General features: G+C 42.6%; 1 protein-coding gene across 5 annotated transcripts in view; it reads right to left on the reverse strand.

Moving 5' to 3' along the window:
• The window catches only part of LOC138304092 (uncharacterized), a 381,850-nt gene that overhangs the window by 83,960 nt on the left and 276,576 nt on the right, over positions 1–21,314 (reverse strand). For all 5 annotated transcript variants that reach the window (XM_069243822.1, XM_069243821.1, XM_069243825.1 and 2 more), the window contains one exon: positions 10,713–10,781. In XM_069243822.1, the coding sequence (XP_069099923.1) occupies positions 10,713–10,781 (69 nt within the window). The remainder of the gene's footprint in view (positions 1–10,712; positions 10,782–21,314) is intronic.

A 21,314-nucleotide genomic window follows, 5' to 3' on the forward strand; every position in this document is an offset into this window, starting at 1 on the left:
ATGGCATCATGCATCGCCATTGTCCCAAATGCAAGACTAAACAAGCGGCCCTTACAACAGTGCCTTGCAAAACAATGGTCACAGGCACATGGTCATCTTCAAGATCTAGTTTTGATAGACCACTAAACACACATCTCGCTTCAGTGGTAGAATTCCACAAATTTAAAAATAGGGCGGCCATTTCAGGACCCTGTGCCTCACGCCATTCTTACAACAGATGCATCAATGATTGGATGGGGAGCACATCTCAACAATCACAACATTCAGGGACAATGGGACACCAAACACAAACAACTTCACATAAATCACTTAGAACTGCTAGCGGTATTCCTAGCACTAAAAGCTTCTCAACCTCTTCTTCTTCACAAACACATTCTCATCAAAACATACAATATGACGACAATGTACCCCCTGAACAAACAGGGAGGAACCCACTCATCACAACTTTGTCTTCTAGCACAACAAAAATTGGCATTGGGCAATTCACAACAACATTCACCCTGTAGCACAGTATATTCCAGGGATTCACAATCAATTAGCAGACGGTCTCAGCCGGGATCATCAGCAAACACACGAGCGGGAAATTCACCCCCAAGTACTTCACAAGTACTTTCGCGACTGGGGAACACCAGACACAGATCTATTCGCCACCAGCCAGAACTCAAACTGCCAAATTTTCGTATCCAGGTACCCACACCCTCTATCCAAGGGCAATGCTCTATGGATCAACAGGTCAGGGATATTTGCTTACGCTTTTCCCCCTCTCCCGCTCATTCCATTTCTGGTCAACAAACTGCATCAAAACCAACTCAAACTCATAGCACCAACATGGGCATGTCAACCATGGTACACAACATTGTTAGACCTGTCACTAGTACCACACATCAAACTACCAAACAGGCCAGATCTGTTGACACAAAACAAACAACTGATCAGGCACCCCAATCCAGCAATCTGGCTCCTGAAGTCTTAGAGTTTGGATATCTACATCTTCCACCAGAATGTATGGAAGTAATCAAACAAGCAAGAAAACCCACTACCCGGCAGTGCTTTGCAAACAAATGGAAAAGATTTGTCTTTTACTGCCAATCCAAACACATAACACCTCTTTCCATCCATACAAGACATTGTAAGTTACTTACTTCATCTACAAACAGCAAATTTAGCTTTTTCATCCATTAAAATACATCTCACAGCTATTTCAGCCTATTTACAAAATATACAAAACAAGTCTCTATTTAGAGTGTCTGTCATCAAAGCCTTCATGGAAGGCCTAAATGTATCATACCTCCAAGAACACCACCAATACCTTCATGGAATCTCAATATTGTACTCACAAGGCTCATGGGTCCACCGTTTGAACCCATGCATTCGTGTCAAATTCAATAACTAACATGAAAAGTAGCATTACTCGTTGCAATCACTTCATTACAAATAGTTAGTGAAATAGCAGCATTCACTATTGAACAACCCTTTATACAGGTACACAAACAAAATGTTGTAATTCGCACAAACCCAAAATTCCTACCTAAAGTCATCTCACCGTTTCATTTAAATCAAACAGTGGAACTTCCAGTCTTTTTCCCACAGCCAGACTCAGTAATAGAAAGAGCGCTCCATACATTAGACATTAAAAGAGCTTTAATGTATTACATTGACAGAACAAAATCATTTAGAAAAACGAAACAGCTATTTGTCGCATTCCAAAAACCCCATACTGGTAATCCTATCTCAAAACAAGGCATAGCTAGATGTATAGTAAAGTGCATCCAAACCTGTTACCTAAAAGCTAAAAGACAGCTATTAGTAACACCAAAAGCACATTCCACTACGAAGAAAGGAGCAACAATGGCATTTCTAGGAAATATACCAATGCCTGAAATCTGTAAGGCAGCCACTTGGTCAACACCCCACATATTTACCAAACATTACTGTGTAGATGTGTTAGCAACACAACAAGCCACAGTAGGACAGGCTGTACTAAGAACACTATTTCAAACAACTTCAACTCTTACAGGCTGACCACCACTTATGGGAGGATAAATGCTTTGTACTCTATGCATAGCATGTGTATCTGCAGCTACACAGGCCATCAAACGGAAATGTCACTTACCCAGTGTACATCTGTTCGTGGCATGTTCCGCTGCAGATTCACATGCGCCCTCCCTCCTCCCCGGAAGCCTGTAGCCGTTGAAGTTACATTTAAATTTGTACATATGTATTTATATCTCTATTCCATTGCATGGACATCTCTTTCTTTACACTCTATCACTCCTACCTTTCCCTCTGCGGAATGGAGCCGAAAAGGAGGAGTCACTCGGTCCCGTGACTCGAAAAGACTTCTTCGAAGAAAAAAACTTGTAACACTCCGAGCTCAACACTAGATGGCAGGACCTGTGCATAGCATGTGAATCTGCAGTGGAACATGCCATCGAACATATATATATATAATGTCACTTACCTAGTGTACATCTGTTTGTGTTATGTAGCTGCAGCTACACATGCTTTGCATAAGTTCGCCATCTGGTATTGTGCTCAGAGTGGAGCTGCACATTGTGGTATATGGCTGCTTTAGCAATGACCTGATTATAGGGGCTAGTGTCTTCAGGGGGAGATGACTTTGTGGGATACAGATCAGGGTCATTAGATGGAAATGGGTCAGAATCATACATATCCCATGGGTCTATACTGTAAGGATTGCCACCCATATAATATTATGTGAGGAGACAGGATAGTGTTCAGAAAACTGTATGGGTGAAGGTGGTGGTGGAGTGTCAGGTGGTGGAGAAGTAGGAAGGAAAGGTGAATGCAGTGGAGACGGCTGATGCACTGTCTGGATTCTCCTTATGCTTAAATATTTTCACCGGTGAAGGCCCATAGTCCAACCTTCTTGGAATGACAGTTTCCTCTTGTATATAGGAAGAGAAGAGGCAATAATTTTCCCTGTATCCTTTTGGATTTGTATTTTCCTCTGTTTATGGTCCATGACCTCAAGAATGGGCCTAATGTCTGTTGACTCCTGTGAAGATGGAACATGTTTACTTCCCACAAATGTATGCTCCGAAAGCTTTGCGACTGACTGCTTTAAATGGGCCGAAAATGTGGTCTCTGAAGTAGATGGATGTTTTTTCTGCTCCGAAGAGGAGCTTGGATGCTTTGACTCCGAAGAGGAGCTTGGATGTTTCGGCTCCGCGGTGATATGTAGGCATTTCGGCTCCAAAGTGGAAGCTTCCATCTTACGACTCGATCCCGAAACAGGCATGGCAGTCTGTTCGGTCAAATGCATTTTGGCCTTCTTCTACACCCAACCAGAGGGCCAGTCTTTGAGATGTAATCTTTGGGTCCGACCATGTCGGGCAAGCAGTGGTGGACCCAAGGCCTTCTGTGCTGACTTTTTAAAATGTTTTTGGTGATGGGAAGGAGCTGGCATACTCACGTACTGTGCCGGAGGAATAACTTGGCTGTCCCCATCTGAGTCACGGATGGAATCGGAGTCTGCGAAGGAAACTGCAGTCTGCGCCTGTTCCTTACCAAAAATGTCGGGAGTTTGTTCCGTCGACTTCGCTGTCATCTCAAGTCATCGCATTCTTCGATTCCTGCAAAGTGTTCTTGGATCAGAAGGATCAGCACGCCTCACAGGTTTCCTCCTTATGATCTGGAGAGAGGCACAGGTTGCACACCGAGTGTTGGACGGTGTAGGGGATCTGGGCTTGGCACCGAAGGCAGAATCGAAATGGAGTACGATCCATGAGCATGTGACGCAGTAGGCTCAAGAAGGGAGCGGGAGTTTAATTGATCTTGACGCTATAATTGGATCAAGAGTAGATAGAAAAATGCATTCAAAAACAATACCGACGTTGAAGGATAAGATAAGGAAGTTCAGATAATACTGAACCGATATCTACCAGAGTGGGAGGGAACACATCTGAACCCAGCGGCGGGAAGAAAACAATGTAACAAAGGACTCGATGCCCATGTGCACTATCACCGAGAGGAGTCACTCGATCTTGTGACTCGTAAAAGCTTCTTCGAAGAAAAACAACTTGCAACACTCCGAGCCCAACACTAGATGGCAAACTTATGCAAAGCATGTGTGTCTACAGCTACACATGCCATCGAACACATATATATATATATATATATATATATATGTATATATATATATATATTCTCGCTGTTTAGACTTCGTGATAAAGGCTGCTTTCCCTCCACGGGAGAATGATAATACAACTGGGCAAGAAAGAAAGTTCACATTTTACTCACCATCTAACAGCATTCCGCTAAATATACTGGCCTTTCAGAAAACAGTTCTAGTAGCTCTTGCCAAATTACCGAACATTCTAACAAATTTGTAAACTTCGCCAAAACGAACAAGATACCTTATGTCAAGCAAAGACATCAACATTAAACGATGAGTTAATGGAAGAACTTTTATTGTGCTAAATTACATAATGTTCAGAGAATAATTACTTCTGTCACATGAGAAACATTACAATATTCATATAGATAACCCTACTGCATCTCTGAAAATTGAAAATAAGTCTATTGTCAAGGAAGTTATCTTAGCAGCCTGGATAGCCAAATAAGCAGGTTTGCTTCCTCAAAGCAGACAAACCATACACAATGTGCTCTTACATCTTACCAGAAATACACAGAAACAAAAGCACTTCCCCGGCAGACTAGTCATGTCTGGCACTGGCTCTATACTAGAACCTTTTTCACAATTTGTAGACTTTGTCTTACAACCACTATCCACAAATATGTCACTCTACCTAAAATATATCCTGAATATCATCAAACACTCATCTTTGAGCCAGTGAGTCATTAGCAATTTTACTCTAGATGTGGAAGATCTGTTTACTAATATCCTGCAAACGGTCAGTCTCAGTGTAAATGAAGACCTCCTAAGATCCATGGACTAGCCATTTCATACTGCTGTACACTTTGCAATGAGTGTCTGAAATTGGTATTAACTAATAAGTTGCTCAGATATGAAGAGTCCCTCTTTCTACAGACAGGTAGGCACAAGCATTGCCAGTGTCTGTGCCCCTAGTCCAGTAAATGTTTATGTACCTCACACTGAATCAACCAAATCTGTCCCTGAAAATCTAATTAGTGAGCACAGTAAACTATGGTGTTGCTATACAGATGACACTTTGCCTATTTGGACAAGAGCAGAGGATGAGACAGGTTCCTTTCTACAGTAGATCATATCTATTGTTCCTTACTTACACTTTACAAAAACAATGTAAAAGAATAATCTTCCATTCCTCAATCTTCTTTTGGTGGCAAAGGATGGTATACTCAAGACCACTGTCTTATGACACTTCTCAGTGTTATACAGATGCCCATAAATAGGCACTTAAAAACGTTTTGTAATATTGTAGTAGTGCATTACCTTAATTTTCAAGACACTTTTTTCTCTAGGAAATTGCACAATTTATATTAATAACATGCCTCATAGAATTACTGTTGTTTAAACCACATTTTCCAAGATGCACTGGGCTGTCCTTATACAGTCATGTAGACGTTCTAACAATTTTATGACTTGTCACATCCATGTCTTTATCATGGTTAACAAATATGTCATTGAATATTTACAGCACATTTGTTCCATTCACACAAGCCTATCAAGAGTGTTTTTGTGCTACAACTCCCATGATGCCAAACATGATTTACAGCTATTAAATAAGAGTATTTATGGGATAGCCATAGAGAGGACTTAATTCCCTAGTAATCTTCAGACTCATCATTTAAAATTCTCTAACCTTGGATAAACAATAATATGCCCTGGAATACTTTTAACATGCTCATCTCAAACATTTAAGTCTAATAATGGCCTTATTCTGATCTACAATTCTAATTATCTCAATATGATTAAACAATGATGATTCATGTACAGATCAGCAGATGCCACAGGAGCATGTCACAAACAAGCTGACTCTTGATCACACTGGCACGTTTCACCCACTTTAAAACTGAGACTCAAATTTGCCTCAGATGTTCAGATCAGGGTGCGACTCCCAGCAGGCCTCCAGGGACATATACCAGGTACCTTCCTTAGTAACTAACTTGTGCACAATGAAGGGAGGATTTGACAACCGACTATAAAAGAGATTCTGCTAACCATTAGAATGTGCAACACTCTTTCTACGAGATGGGATGGAAGAATAACTGAGCATCCAATTGTGTGAGTGCAGTAACACCCATATAAGTTTTGATTACAGGATAACTATACACAGTTTGTTTTTTATATGTGCTGATAGGAATACGTTTAAAGTGACCTGCGAAGAAGAGGACACAGAGTGTGATCTTCACTTTATCACAACATGAGTGCACATTTGCTTGACAGGAAGTTTCTTTGTAAATATATAACAAAGCATCTGTACTTTTCTGCATCTTTCTGTCCAAAGGTCAGTCATTTGCACTGCCATCTTTTACACTGGGAACAGAAAGGTATTCTCTTTTTCCCTTCTCCTAACAGTTGTGTATCTTTTACTGACAGAACTATACCTCCCAGAATGGACACTGACATTGGCAAGAACACAGTGATCACTATAGATACTAATGATGGCCCTGATCACACTGGGCACATACTAAGGGATGAAACTTGTTTTAGACTTGTATTAGGGGGCAAAAATAAATAATAATAGCCTTCTATTACACAATGTTATTCATTTGGTGACCTCCAGCTAACAATGTACACACATAGGATACAAATACTATACACAACTTAACTCTCCAACAACAAAAATCATCTGCAAAAAGAGCTTGTGGAGAGCTCATTTTGCAATACACTGACAGTGAGCAGCAGACCCCTAAAAGGCATTCAGCTCTTTGCGTGCTTTTAATAAAAGAAACTGTGACACAAGTACAAACAAAAGCACAAATCTATTGCAAAGTCCTTCTGTGACTGACATTATTCCCCAAAGAAAGCATTGTAATAGTACTGTTTAGTGGGTTTTCTTCAAAGCAGTGTAGAGGTTCAGTAGGTCTACTGGCAGAGTAGAAGATAAAAAGATTAGGTACTACTTACAAGATGAACAACATAATTACAATTAAATAAATGTGTCAGAATCGCTAAACCTGCACATTCTGTGCTTACAGACATAGGGCCTGAGTTAGATCTCGGTGGAAGGGTAACTTCGTCACAATGGTGACGGTTATCTCCTCTGCCAAAATCTAAATTCCACAGGCTATAAAGGCATTTAGATTTCAGCAGACGGGATATCCGTCACTGTTGTGAAGAAGTAACCCCTCTGCTGAGATCTAAATCAGGCCCTTACTCTTCAATATGAGGATCTTAAAACCATCTTCTATGAAGTCTCAAAAGCAAACACAATACTCTCCACAGCTCTCATTTCCCACCTGGGTGATCAAAATCATGTGAGAAATTTTGACTCTACCTCATTTTCAAGGTGACCTGCCAATACATTTGACAGAGTAAGATGATAACAGTATGATCTAATGAGAGCGTGACAGTGTGTGAAAAAACAAAACCACAGGAACTGGGATCATGAAACTCTTGTCTAGGGATGTATACCTTTTTCATGTGAAACACCTAGCAGTATCTACCCAACTGAAGAGGAGATGTGGCAAGCAATTCCTTTGATAATTTATGCCAGTTTGCCTCTATTTGTGGTACTGATATTTATAATTCAAAGCCAACCACAAGGCTGCAGGGCGAGGGTTAGATAACCGTCTTGTGTCAGATTTCTGCACCTTGCAGCTCCCCTACCGTTTGGACCTGGAGAACTAGACCTTATGGGGAGCTGCATTTGTGACATCTCAGTACCTAAGAGGTGGCCCTGTGTGTTTCCTCTGTTCTACCCTACCACAGTTGTAGTAAGAGGATTCTCTCTTCCACCCAAGAATTTTTCACCTTCCACAGTTGTTTCACAGTTTTTTTCCTGTAAGGAAGAACTCCATGTTAAGATGGAGAGTTAAAAGTTATGAGGTGGTTTTCTTGGGATTACACAGAACACTTAGATGTGATGGGAAAGCATAGTGAGTGCTAGCTGAGTATCGCAGGCTAACATGCATTGGTCTCAAAAGGAGAATGTGGCTGGGGATTGGGGAAGAATGGCATGAACGAAGGTTCTTGTGTGTGTGAGCACAGTGTAGATTGCAGCAATATAAGGTGAGGTAACAATGGAGATCTTGAGGTGTGATGCAAGCATAGTGTTGGATGAGAATGTGTTGTGAATCTGTGATGCACACCTGTAGTTTGGGGTATAGTATGGACTTGGGGGTGTGAGCAGATAAGTTCTGTGAGAAAAGGTGTGAAGGGTGTGGAGAAAATATAATGTGTGACTAGAGAAAGTCAGGTTTAATAAGGAAGCATAAAGTATGAGGAAGAAGCAGCCAAAGGACCTGAGGTACGAGATAAGGGTTGGGGGGAGCAGAGGTACAGCACTGTGGAGAAGAGAACATACGGAGGAAGAGTGTAAGGTCAGGAAGAATATAAATGTGGAGAAAATTAGGTATAAAGTGTATGCAGGGTAGGAGACAAGGTGGATGGGAAGAGTGTATGGACTCTGTAAATAAAACAATAGGTTTTAGGCGAGCACACAATGGGCACAGCACATGAAAAGCGCATGTGTCTATAAAGAGAGTATGTGGATAGTACATAGAAAGAAGGCATGGTGGGATATCGTGTTGAGTCATATGTGCTGGTGATAACTTTGATCTTTCTGAATGATGGCACTGTTGGTGAATCGATCTGTTCATTCTGAGATATTTCTATGGAACTGGAAGAGGTGAGTACTGGCTTTAATTTTCATTCAGATACTGCCCCATATGCTTTCACTGTATAACTGTAAGGGAAGCCAGTGCCCCAGCACCTCTCAGTGTGGCTATGACATTGACGTGGCTTTCTGATGGTTAGAGGGTAGATTCCAAACTTGGAAAAACAGTCAAATGGATATTTCAATTGTTGGTGTATCTTCCTTACCTAGGCTACTAAACCTGGCAACTAGGGAAAGAAATCATGAATTGAAACTGCATGCAGTTTCAATTACCTAATGTACCTCTTATTTCCATGTCTTCAGACCTTTCAACATCATTTTTATCAAAGCTTGTAAGGATATGTACGTTATTATTATGATTTCATTTTAGTATGTGTGAGACTCTAATTCTTGTTCCATCTTATCTTTTTTTTGTGCTTTTTTTTAATAGCTTGACTTGCAAAATAAGTTATATCCCAAGAACGGTCTTCAGATCAGACAGTCAGACGTTCATGAAAATCCAAACGACAAAAACGGTATTGTAAATGAGACCGGTCATTTTCAGTCATAGGTCCAACGATCTGGACCTTTTGATCAAATTACAGCAAACACAAGCCAACCCTTCCAGGATTTACAAAGGCAGTAAAAACAAGCTCATTTTATTTTTTAATACAAATACTCAAGGGTCGCTCTTGGCAATGTGAATAGCTGCTAAATATTTCTGACAGAAGTGATTGTTTTTAGCCCTGCTCCTTGTGCCTACAGGCAACTAACTAGTAGAGTCTACATTATCAATAAATATGTACATAAATAAAATGTATTTTTCTTTTGCATTTTGCTCTTCTGTTTATTGTTGTATCTTTATTCTCTTTCCCTGTCAATCCGCTTGTCCTGCTACTTCCTCCAATGCATGCTTATGAAGAGTTCCACTCATACTGTATTCTGCTGTTAGCATACCAGAATTGAACTTACTAACTTATACGCCATTCTTCCCATGTTTCCTTTGTCTGATATGCTTAATCGTCCTCATCAGACAACAACCTCTGCAGAAGAGCAGCAAAATATTACTTGTACCAAAAATGCAGTCCAAGAAAATTTGTGGACTGAAAATGCCGACACAAAACATGCCCTAATCAGAAACTTGTGGTACAATAACCGTTTAGCCAAATAAAAATAGGACACTGTAAAAAAGTAATGCTTGGGGGGGGAAAAAACTAAATTATATATTGTCCGTAAAACAATAAATTGGATTATGTGAGAGTTACTTGAGTTACAAGATTCCGTTTCCTGGATTTCCAAATGCTATTTTTCGTTTAACTCCAAAGAGTCAGGTGTCAGGGAAAAAAGGATCAGAGAAAAAAACTGAGAAACTGGATAAGCATGTTTGGAATATCAGCAGTGCGTTTGATCAATTACCTTGGGGAGTCCTTGCTGAGGTGACATTACATATTTATCTCAGTTTTCAAATTCTTGATTACTAACGCTCTTCACCAAGCATTCTAAACACAATCACGGTACAAATAAAAATAAGGTTGTGATTCATACTCTGAGTACCAAAAGCAAAAGAAGCAAAGGTGGGTTAACAGTACTTACCTTCCTCATTCAAGCAGCATGTGTAAAGAATAAGCACGAAGCACCTGCCTTACACTAAGCAGCCAACTACGGTACATTTCACCGTCCTTTACATCCAAGTTCAATACTCTCAGAAAGGGATCCTCCTTCAGCAATTGCTTTATGGTGTAGTTAACAATCCAGGTAAGAAGAACAATCTGTGCATGTGAGGTGTCATTCTGGGTAAGCGGTTTTTACAACTTGGCTTGTGGAGCAAGCCATTTTCCATTTCTTCAGAACCGACAATGCTAATCTTCGCAACAGAAAAAGCTGATTTGAGGCACTTCTTGATAAAAGCGCACATTTTAACCTGGGGCGCCAGCTAGCCTTATACTAATTTGTTAAGTGCATTTAATTGCTATAGTGTTTGCTTACCTTTCAGCAGCTCAGTGTTGTCTTCTGATGCTTGGCAAGTGGCTGGGACAGGTAATGACGCAGGTTCCTCTAAGAAACAAAGCATTATTCAAGTTGTAGTAAAAAGAGCAGTTGCTGTTGTGCTAAAGTAACAAGAGGTTAAGGGGTTGTCACAACTCTGTGGATTGATCATTCACAACATTGAACATGCAAACCTTCAAGGCCATCCACATTCCCATACCCTTTTAAATCATACGCCAGACATACTACACACATACATAATAAACATTACAGCAACAGATCTTCCCTCCAATAAGTATTGGTTTTCAGAAGCTTGAAATAAGCATAATAACAAGTCTTTGCAAAACGCCATTGTGATGTCAAGGAGAACACTAGTACTACAGGCGATAGTTTTCTCATCCCCATAAGGCTAACCCATCTATAGATGTTTAAATATACGTGGGTCGGTTGATACACAGTTCCATAAGTAACCTATATTAGGGTCTTCATTGTCAGTCAGAGAACGTTCTGAACAGTATAAGTTAAAACTGAGTGAACACACATTAAATGCTTTTCAGAAGTGCAAGACACATGAAACATGATGCTTTTTAGTTTGCTCAAATGGAAGGTTATACAGTCACTTAGTTCAAAGATAGGCTGTTGTAAATAAGATTTCTCTTGATGCAGACATCATGACATGCAGCCCACACATTGTACTCGATTTTTAAAACAAGCACTGGCAATGTCAATACATCTTGCTTCTAACTTAAAGTACTTCTTCAATCAGTGATGAGTTTAGGCACTCACTAAGTTATCATACTTGCATTCTGCCGTGCTAAAAATCCTAAAGAAGGTCGCCAGTGGTAAAGCAATAATATACTATGGAAAATACTTTTCACAAATGACAGCCCAGTTTAGAAATAGTGGCTGCACAGGATGCAGCACACTGCAGACGAAAAGAGCAGCACGCAAGGTGCCCAGGGAGATTCTTTGGGTAGCTGCAAAACACTATTAAAAAGTGAAAGAAAGGAATTAAAGGAGACCTATAAAACAAAAAAAGGGAAATATAAAGAACAGGTCAGCATCCCAGATGCTGAAGAGCGCTCCTTTTCAGGCAGATGTGCACATGTGATCAGGTAAACTACTGTTACTCCCAGGGCAATACAGCCAATGGCAGAAATGGGCAACCTATTACCCCATGCAGCCGTTGTAATATGGATAAGCTTAAGGTGAATGACACTCTTGACAGCCACAATTGAGGTTACCCAAAGAACCATCATGTATTTATATGTATGCAAAAGTTTTTTCATTTTTATTACAAAGTTCTGGCAGACAACGTCATCTATTATTCCCTCCCAAGAGAATCTAGCAAGGATTATCACCTGCTTATCTTCCACCACAAGGGTTTATCAAAGGGATAATCACACTCCTTGCTTACTACAGTAATCAGTAAGATTCCATTTGTGAAGAAAGTGGTTGATTATGTGGTGTGGTTGTGCAACTTCGCTGTGTAATAATCCCTCAAACGTATACTGGGTCCAGTCAGGTTTGTTTGAAAAACCTTAGATCCACTGTGGGTATCAGTGGCTCTGAACAGTCAGGCTTTCGGAAAGGAAAAAGTGTAAAGCATTGAGGAGTACCCAAACAACTGAATGAGTGGAAAACACAACACAATAATAATCTGACAGCAATGTATAAAAATAGGTGGCAGTTTGTATCTTTAAAAAGACACCTCAACAAACAAAAATCCATTGAAGGGTTCCAGAGAGTTTCTAAAGAAACAATACATCACAGATTATCACTTAGCACAATAAATCATTGTAATGGACCCCAATAATGGGAAACTTTCCAAATTCTTTTAGAAAGTTTCAAACGACTATTTCGGCACTCTTAGGACGACCAACTCCAACAGGGAGCTAGTCACAGGACCATCAAGCTCCAGTTGAACAGTTAACTCACAGTCAAAGCAGTTTCCAGGCCAGTTCGAGGCACCATGAGAGAACCAGCAAAGACTTTAATGGAGTCGTCCTGATGTAAAGTATACCAGATGCTGAAGATGACCAAGGATGCTGAGCCAGTGACACTGGTCTTCCTAGGACCACCACCCGGTCCATGGGCACAGAGGGGTGACTTTGGCTGCAGGGATCTTTGTCCCTTGCAGTCTGAGTGAAGTCAAGCCAAAAACTAGTTGGCACTGGTCCACTGGACTCCGTTTCAGTTAAACCAGTAGTTAACTTTAACTGGCGGTACTTTCCATGCTGGGAACTGTGATAACTCTCCCAGGTCCAACTGTCCCTTAACTTTTGAGGGTTGGGTCTCTGTCTTCCAGGCTGCACTTCGGCGGTCAGTGGTGATCAGGCGTTCTTTAATACCAACTCACCGAGACAGGCTTCTTTAACTTTTGTGGCCCTGTAGATGTAACAGGAATGCAGCCAACTGACTCTGGGAGTCACTTCTTCTTTCTGGGACTCGGGACAACTTTTCTTTGAGCAGGGCACCAAAGGCATAGTCCTCTCTTTGCTAGCCCAAGGAGCACCCTGTGCAGTGCAGTATTTGGTGCCACCAGGGAACAGCAGACCAGTCCTTCAGTCCCCTCTTCAGTTCAGTTCCGACCTGATCTGAGGTCTGGGTGCCACTTTTATCCCTTGTTCCTGCCCTCAGGATGTGGCGACTCCTAACCATTGGCCTACCATGAGCTCTCTTGTTTACTGATTGCTTCCTGTTAAGTGTGGACTCCAGCTAGCCCAGAATGCACCATTCAGCACACTTCCAACATGACAGAGTCTTGCCCTGGGTGTGTGTAACTCCGTAGCCTATCCCAGAGGTGTGGCTACCTGGGGGCTATATTGCCAAGGAAAAAAACGGTTTGGCCATGGCTTCCCCCTTTCTGTCCCCAACGCTAGCCTGTCTGCAAAAACAATAGACTGCCCCTCTTGTGTGTGACTAATGACTTGCCCTTCAAACACTGCTTGCCCTTTCAAGCTCGCCTTTGGGGTCACACCCAGTTTTGCCTTCCTGCCACAGAGCGTCCACACCTCTTCTAATTTCAGGCCCTTAGTGTTCCTTCATGTGAGTTGTTCCCACCTGCCCCCACGGCAGAAGGCTGTCTCATAGCCAGCAACCATCAACAATAACAGGAAAATGTTAAGCAACAAAGTGGCAACTCAGCAAAGTTGCTATTTGTGCAAAAGTTACATTAAATTTGACTTGAGCATCAAGTCAGGTTTAAGTCATCAATGCTTTTGATACCTGGAAGTATCATATTTAGTAGCCCCATTGAGAAGTGAGCACTGCTGAGCTGCAAGTAAATCTGTACTCATCAATGGGGCTACTAGCTTTTCCAAAGTAAAAATGGCAATGTAGGGTTTTTACCTTCATGGTATGTATTGTTAGAAAACAAACATACAACGTTTTAATGTAATACACCTTGCCTTTAGGGATCAATACACCATCGTTAGGGGTGGCTTATAAATATTAAAAAGGAAGGTTTGAGCTGTGTCATTGCTTTAAATGGCAAAACCAATTTAGCAGTTGATAAACTGCTCTGCCAGCTGGCAATGGCAAGCTGGGAGTCACGTTCTGCTTTGTCACACTCATGGTGGCACAATAAATGCTGCAGTACACAAGATACACTCATGTAGAGGCCCTGGGTGCCCTGGTACCATACAGTAGGGGATTAAAAGTAAGCAAACGTATGCCAATAGTGTGGGTGAATAAATCAGGCATACACATTTTAAGGGTCAGAGCACTGGCACTAAGGCCTGTTTGGTAGGCTTCAGTGCCCCTTCAGTGTAAATGAAATAAAAAAACAGTAGCCTCTACAAAAACATGGGGCGATCATGCAAAAATAGGCATTTCCTTCTGTGGCCCCACTCCAGCCAAAAGGTGATAAGCAACTAGGCTACGCATTTGTAGTTATCACCTAAGTGGAAGAACTTGCAAAGGCCATCTCTATCAGCTTGGTCACTCCAAGGTGTGTGTTCCAATGTAAAAGCCATACCCTGTAGGGAAATGGCACATCAACATGGTGGGTTTCTCTCCCCTCATCTGCATAAGCCACCTGAGAGGTCTGTGGTCAGTCTGAAACCTGAAGTGAGTCCCAAATAAGGAGGGTCACAACTTCTTCAGGGAGTAAACCACAGCAAAAGCTTCCCTCACAATAGCACTCCAATACTGCTCTCTCGGAAGGAGTCGCCTACTAATAAAGGCAAATGGCTGATCCAAGCCCTCATTATTTACCTGTACCACACTGCTTCAATCTCATATTCAGAAGCATGTGTCTGAGCAATTAACTCCTTGCTAAAGTCAGGTGCTTTGAAGACAGGTGCGGAGTACAAAGCCTCTTTCAGGGTGTCAAGGTCCTAAAGACCCTCTTCAGTCCAAATAACTTTTTTTAGCTGTTTATTGGAAGTGTGTGCCATCAGTGGTGCCACAATGGTACATACACCTTCACAAACCTTCTGTAATACCCAGTCAGCCCCAAGAAAAACTGTAACCTGAGTCTGAACTTTAGATGCCTCCCAAGCCAGGATGGTCTAGATCTTTAGCTGAAGAGGCTGTACATGCCCTTCACCTACTTGGTGGGCAACGTACATCTATAAGCCTTGCCCTATTTGGAATTTTTTTGCCTTAATACTTAGACTTGCCTCCTGCAGAGCCTAAAACACTTCCCTAATGTGGATCAGGTGCTTCTCTCATGTGACATAAATACAGCATTGTCATCAAAATGTGCTGCATTGAAAACTTCCAGAACCAAGAGAACTTTATTCACCAACCTTTGGAAGGCGGCAGGTGCATCATTCGAACCTAAGGGCATCACTTTAAATTGAAATTAGCCTTCAGGAGTTGAAATTGCAGATCTCTCCTTGGCTTCTTGTGCAAGGGCAATCTGTCAGTATCCTGAGGAAACTTAGATCCTTGATAGCCCCCAACTTGTCTGAGAGCTCAATAGCTCTTTGTTTGGTGTGAGCATCAGTCTTAGTAACTGCTTTCAGGCCTCTGTAGTACACAGAGAACCTCATCTCAGGTTCCCCACCTTTTATATAAGGTTTGGGCACCAACTCCACTGGTCTGGGCCAAGGACTGCTAAAGGGCTCAATAACCCCATGCTGTAGAATCTTGCCATTCTCAGCCTAAATGTTATCTTTCACCTGATCTGACAGTTTATAAATGTTACTCCTGACAGAAAAGCTGTGACCTGTGTTGCATCATAGACACACCAAGTTGATAGAGAATCAAACTGCTCCAAAAGTTATGACAGTCCCTTTGTTGTTGGTCTGTCAAATTGTAGGGGGAGACAGCGCCATTCACTGAACACTCTTTGGAACTACTTGACAGCAAGTCAGGGAGAGGCGCATTCCTATCCCCACCTCCCATCTGTCACGTCTGCTCTCACATGGCGTGGTTTCAAACTGTATCATCCAGTGAGGATTCCCTGGGGTACATAAGTCCACCATATAGGTGACTTCCCCCGTTATTTTCCAAAATTGGATAGGGCATAGTCCATTTGTCTTAGAGAGCCCTTGGAGCCACCTGTTCTAAAACCAAAACAAACTGTTCTGGTTTGTATTCCACCAAGGAAGTCTTCTGGTCATACCAGTGTTCAACAAGCTAATGGCTGGCCACAAATTATTGTTTGCCTTTTTTTATGTATTCAGCCACCCTGGAGTACTGTTTCGTCCTTGATGGGTCTCTTCCATCCCTCTCTGCCAAACTTGGTGGATATCTTGGACAGTGAACAAACAAGAGTTCAAATGTACTGAGCCTACTCCTTTTTGGGATACCTCTCTGTAGACATACAGCAGGCACTGATAGAAGAATATCCCATTTCCTGTTCAGTTTCTCTAATAAACCCATTAGCATGCCCTTCGTTGTCTTACTGAATTTCTCAACTAGACCATTACCTTGGGGATGCAGGGGTGGGCAAACTTGCAACACCGTCTGATCCCACACTGCTTTCAGATAGGCAGACAAAGTTTGTTCCTTTATCTGAAATCGCCTACTTAGGAAAACCTACCCTGGTTAGGATACCAAGGAGGGCCATTGCCACTACAGGTGCAGTGAATGTCGGTAAGGATATTGCTTTAGGGTACCTGGTGGTATGGTCCACTACCACCCGGATGCATCTGTTCCCAGATGCAGTCTGAGACTCAAGGGGACCAACAATATCTACCCCTAGCCTCTCAAAGAGAGTCCCCATGACAGGAAGGGGTATCAGTGGAGCCTTCGGCTTGCCCCCAGTCTTGCCACTAGCTTGACAGGTGACACAGAAGCGACAAAACTCATTCACTTTCCCTGATATTTGAGCCAATAAAAGTGAATGATCAACCGTTCCCAGGTTATGGTCTGCACTAGATTACTAGCTAGTGGGATGTCATGGGCCAGGTAGAGGTGGAATTCTCTATATTGTTGTGGGACCACTACTCTCTGTTTGCCCGTGGTTTGAAGTTCCTTGACTCACTATGCAGGACTGCCTCATCCCAATATGACTTACGGGTACCACTGTCATCCCCCTTCTCTTGTCTTTAAGCAAGTTTCCTAAGGCCCTCAATAGCCCTCTGCCCTGACACAAGTCCTCCCTGGAGTGACTACCTGCCCTGTGAAGTTCTGTCAACTCTGGCATGTCTCTCAAAGGGACCTCCTCCTCTTTAGACAGCAGGCCCTTCCCCTCAGGGTTAAGCTTCATCTAGGTCTGAGAATTCTGGGAAGCTGGCTCACTAGACTTCCTGCGCTTCCTTTTGTCTCTACGGATCTAGGTCTTGACCTCTCTGTAATGCTGTTTAAGCTCCTGTTGCCACATACACCCACTCAGGGAGGCTCAACATTGCTGCATAAGACCTCTGTTCTACACCTTTCTAAGCAGACATTTCCAGGTCATTTCCAAGCAGTCACTCTACTGGGATGGTAGGGGAACACAGTTACCGTCTTCAGGCCAGTGACCTTTCCCCACTCAAAAATCATCGTAGCCATAGGATGGAACTTTGTAGCAATGTCAGAATTTAGTATCAGGTGCACCTCATCAGGAATTATCTGGTCTGGGGAAACCGGCTTAGCATGACCATCGTACAGATGGAACCTGTATTCCTCAGAGCCTTGACTTCAATCTCATTGATATTTGGCCACTGCCTATACATATTTGGAGGCAAGAAGTGAATGTGTAAATTTTCACCCCATTCACTGATACTAGAGATACATCAGTATACCCCTTGGACTCCTCAGGGACACTTCTACCCCCGTCCCTACACTATCAATGCCCTTGGGATGGCCACCAATGAGTGTCATCTTGATGCGCGCATTATCTCCTCTCTTGTGTTCTGGCTGCTGGTAGTGAAAACACACCTCAAACTTTAAAGTTTCATAATTCTTCCCAGATACCCCCTCCCTTTGAACTGGGATGGGTCTCGGATCACCTCCCTTGAGCATGTTTTTGGGTGCCTTTAGGGAACTCCTTTTTATCTTTGTTGCCAAGATCTTTCCCCTTTCTTAGCATCACATCCACGGGACCTTTTGGGTACCCTGCACAGTCATTCATATGCTCTCTTGCCCAGCTCTCTGGGGCTACACAGCTGGGAATCTACCAGATGATGGTGTAACTTCTCTGTGGAATGATTAGTAAGTAGATGATCTTTAACCACCAAATAACAGAGAGCTTGATTTGTGTCCATTTTGTTAACCTTAATCCATCCATCCAATACTTTTACTGAAGCATGCACAAAGCACACCCAGGCCTGTGTTGCCCCACTGAGAGTGTTCCTGAATTTCTGACAACACTCCTCTGGATTGAGATCAAACAATTCTATATTTTCTTTTTTCATGTGATTGTAAAGCTTTGCCACCTCATCCTCTAGTGTTAGGAGCCCTTCCCCCTCCACCACCAGAACAAGTTTCCACAATAAGGATCCCCTGTGCTGGGCACCCACCTTTCCCATCCTGAGAGGTCTCTCCTAAGTTGCTATCCACTTATCTATGTCATCTCCCTCGGCATACTTAGGCACACTGTGTTTGGGCAATCTGGTATCAGGGGCACCCCCTGTAGTTACCTTAAATCCCTTGTTGCTACCATCTCTCTCTTTGGACTTCAAGCCCAACTTGACCCTTCAGTCCTGAGGGCCAACCTTCTGTCCTCCAGACCTAGGAGGCTCACTTGGGCCTCAAGGTCTCTTGGCCTCCTCTCTGACCTCAAACTCCTTTAATTGCTAGATCCTGAGGGGAGCCTAGGGGATGGTGGGGGTCAGTGTGTCATCAACCCCCTCATTATCCTCATTGATGACACAGCAGTCATCATCCACTTCACCACTGTCTGGGGTGATCTCATTTTCCAAAAGTGCTTGGGCTCTGTGGGTGTCTTCGCAAGCCCTGAGCGCCTTCTCAAGATCCTTCTGTTTTGCTGAAGAGTCCAGTTAAATTTTTCTGTCCTTGCATAATCCTCTCAACTCACTGTTCATGAGGGTAGACAGACTGGCCACGTTGATCTCTATGTTCCTAACCTTCTTTGATGATTTTCCCTTCCTTCTAGGTGTCCACTTGGTGGATTTTTACATTTTCTAAGTTATCAAATGAAAGTTGTCAAATTAACCTGTGCTCAACCCTCTAGCAGATTGGCACAAAAGCAGTCAGGCTTAACTTGGAGGCAATGAGTACAATATTCATGTATCACACAACCAGTGATAAAGTCAGAACAAACTACAAGAAAAATCTTACACCAATTTAGAAAAATAGATGTCAAATGTAATAAATTGACACCAAAATGACAAAAGTCTAATCAGTAGATCCAGAGAAATACCAGTTCAAAAATGTATGTAGGTATAATGCCTAAAAGCACAAAGCACCACTCACGGTCATCAGATCATGTTAGACCAGGAAAATAACAAGTTCAGCCTGACCACAACAGAGCATGGGCTGGATACATAGACCAAGCTAGTCCAGAGTTAAAAGAGTTACCTTCTCAAAGTCCAGTACAAAGAGTCCAGTTCGAGGTAGAGGAGGCCGCAAGGAGCAGGGAGAGCCTCGCGGATGGTCGTCACAGTAGCACAGAGTGGACCGTGTGTGCCAGACAGTGTTGCAGTAACACGAAGATCTGTTTGAGCATTGTGGATGGTTGTTGCTGGAGCATTGCATTGGTGGTCACCACAGGCTGTAACAGGAGGCGCAGATCTTGCGTTTCTGGTTGCCACTGGCGTTCACTGTAGGGAGAAGAATCTGGTTCACAGGAGCTTCACATTTGCAGTTGTCATTGGTGGAAAGATCTTGGCACAAATGGGCACGTTCGCAGTCATCAAGAGTCCAAAACCTCAGGATTTCTCCCTGGAAGAGCTCAACTGATGGCACACCATGGGTCCAGGAACTGGGATCCACCTCTTGGGGATCAGGAACTCACTCCAGCAGAGGCCAGCAGGGCTCAGGCAGGTGCAGTGCTGCAGGCCCACTGGTAGTTGCAGGGATGCCTCTAGAGCTTGTTAGGTCCTTGTAGATCTGAACAGGAGGCCAGTCAGCTGACCTTTGGAGTCAGATAGAATGGGAGGAAGGGAGCAGGTACTTTCTTCCTTTTCAGACAGCAAGGCAGGCCTCAAGCAGCAGGGCAGTCCTTCTTCTGTAGTATCCACAGGTCCAGGAGAGTATTAAAGGGCTGGTCTGGGGGTCCAATATTTATCCCTGGCACCAGACTTGAAGAGGGAGCAACTTCTAGACTTTCTCTCAAATCTGGTTCTTGAATTTCCTTCCTCCATATCCTGGTCCCAGGTTGTCTAGAGTACCATACGGCTAGTGTAAAGTTCTTTGTATGTGCAGTGAGGCAGCTCCTTTAAAGCGCAGTGTGGTAGGTTACCGCTCTGCCCCTCCCCTCACATCAAGATTCCCCATCCTGCCAACACCCAGTCCTCCCTTTGTGATACTCTCTAGGAAAAATGCGCCCCAGCCAACTGCTAATTTCGCCTAATCAAGTGACACAGGATATAGGTATCAAATGGTTTAGGCCAAGAAAATGGCCACTTGCTAAAAGTGTTGTTTTCAGAATAGTGGCTTAAAATCAGACTTTACCATTAAAGATAATTTTAAATTGTAATTCTTCAGACACCCAACATGACATTTCTACTTGTTTCCCAAGCAAAGGTAATTACTTATTGAAAGTAATGAATTGTTTCCCTATAGGAAAGTTGGTCTTTGCAGTCGTGCAAAACACATTTAAGAGTTTTTCACTACCAGAACATGTAAAAAAGACATAAGGGTGCATACTGAAATTTTAAACTATAACTCACCCTGCCCTATGGGCTGTTTAGAGCCTGCTCTAGGGGTAATCTATATGTATTATAAAGGACGGTTTATTTAGTCAGGTCAAAATGGCTGTTTAAGCTGCAAACAGGCTGCAATGGCAGGCCTAAAATATGTTATAAAGGGGATACTTACGTGGTGGCACAATAAATGCTACAGACCATTGTTGGCATTTAATTTACAGGCTTCCGGTATGCCGTATACCACTTTACTAGGGACTTTTAAGTTAATGAAATGTGACAACTTGGTGTAGGTCAATCTTACCATGTTTAAAGGAGAGAGTAGAATCACTTTAGCACTGGTTAGCAGTGATTAGGTGCACAAAGTCCTAAAAGCCAACAAACACAGTTTAAAAAA

This window comes from Pleurodeles waltl, chromosome 7 (assembly GCF_031143425.1).
Source record: "Pleurodeles waltl isolate 20211129_DDA chromosome 7, aPleWal1.hap1.20221129, whole genome shotgun sequence".
Taxonomy (NCBI): Eukaryota; Metazoa; Chordata; class Amphibia; order Caudata; family Salamandridae; genus Pleurodeles; species Pleurodeles waltl.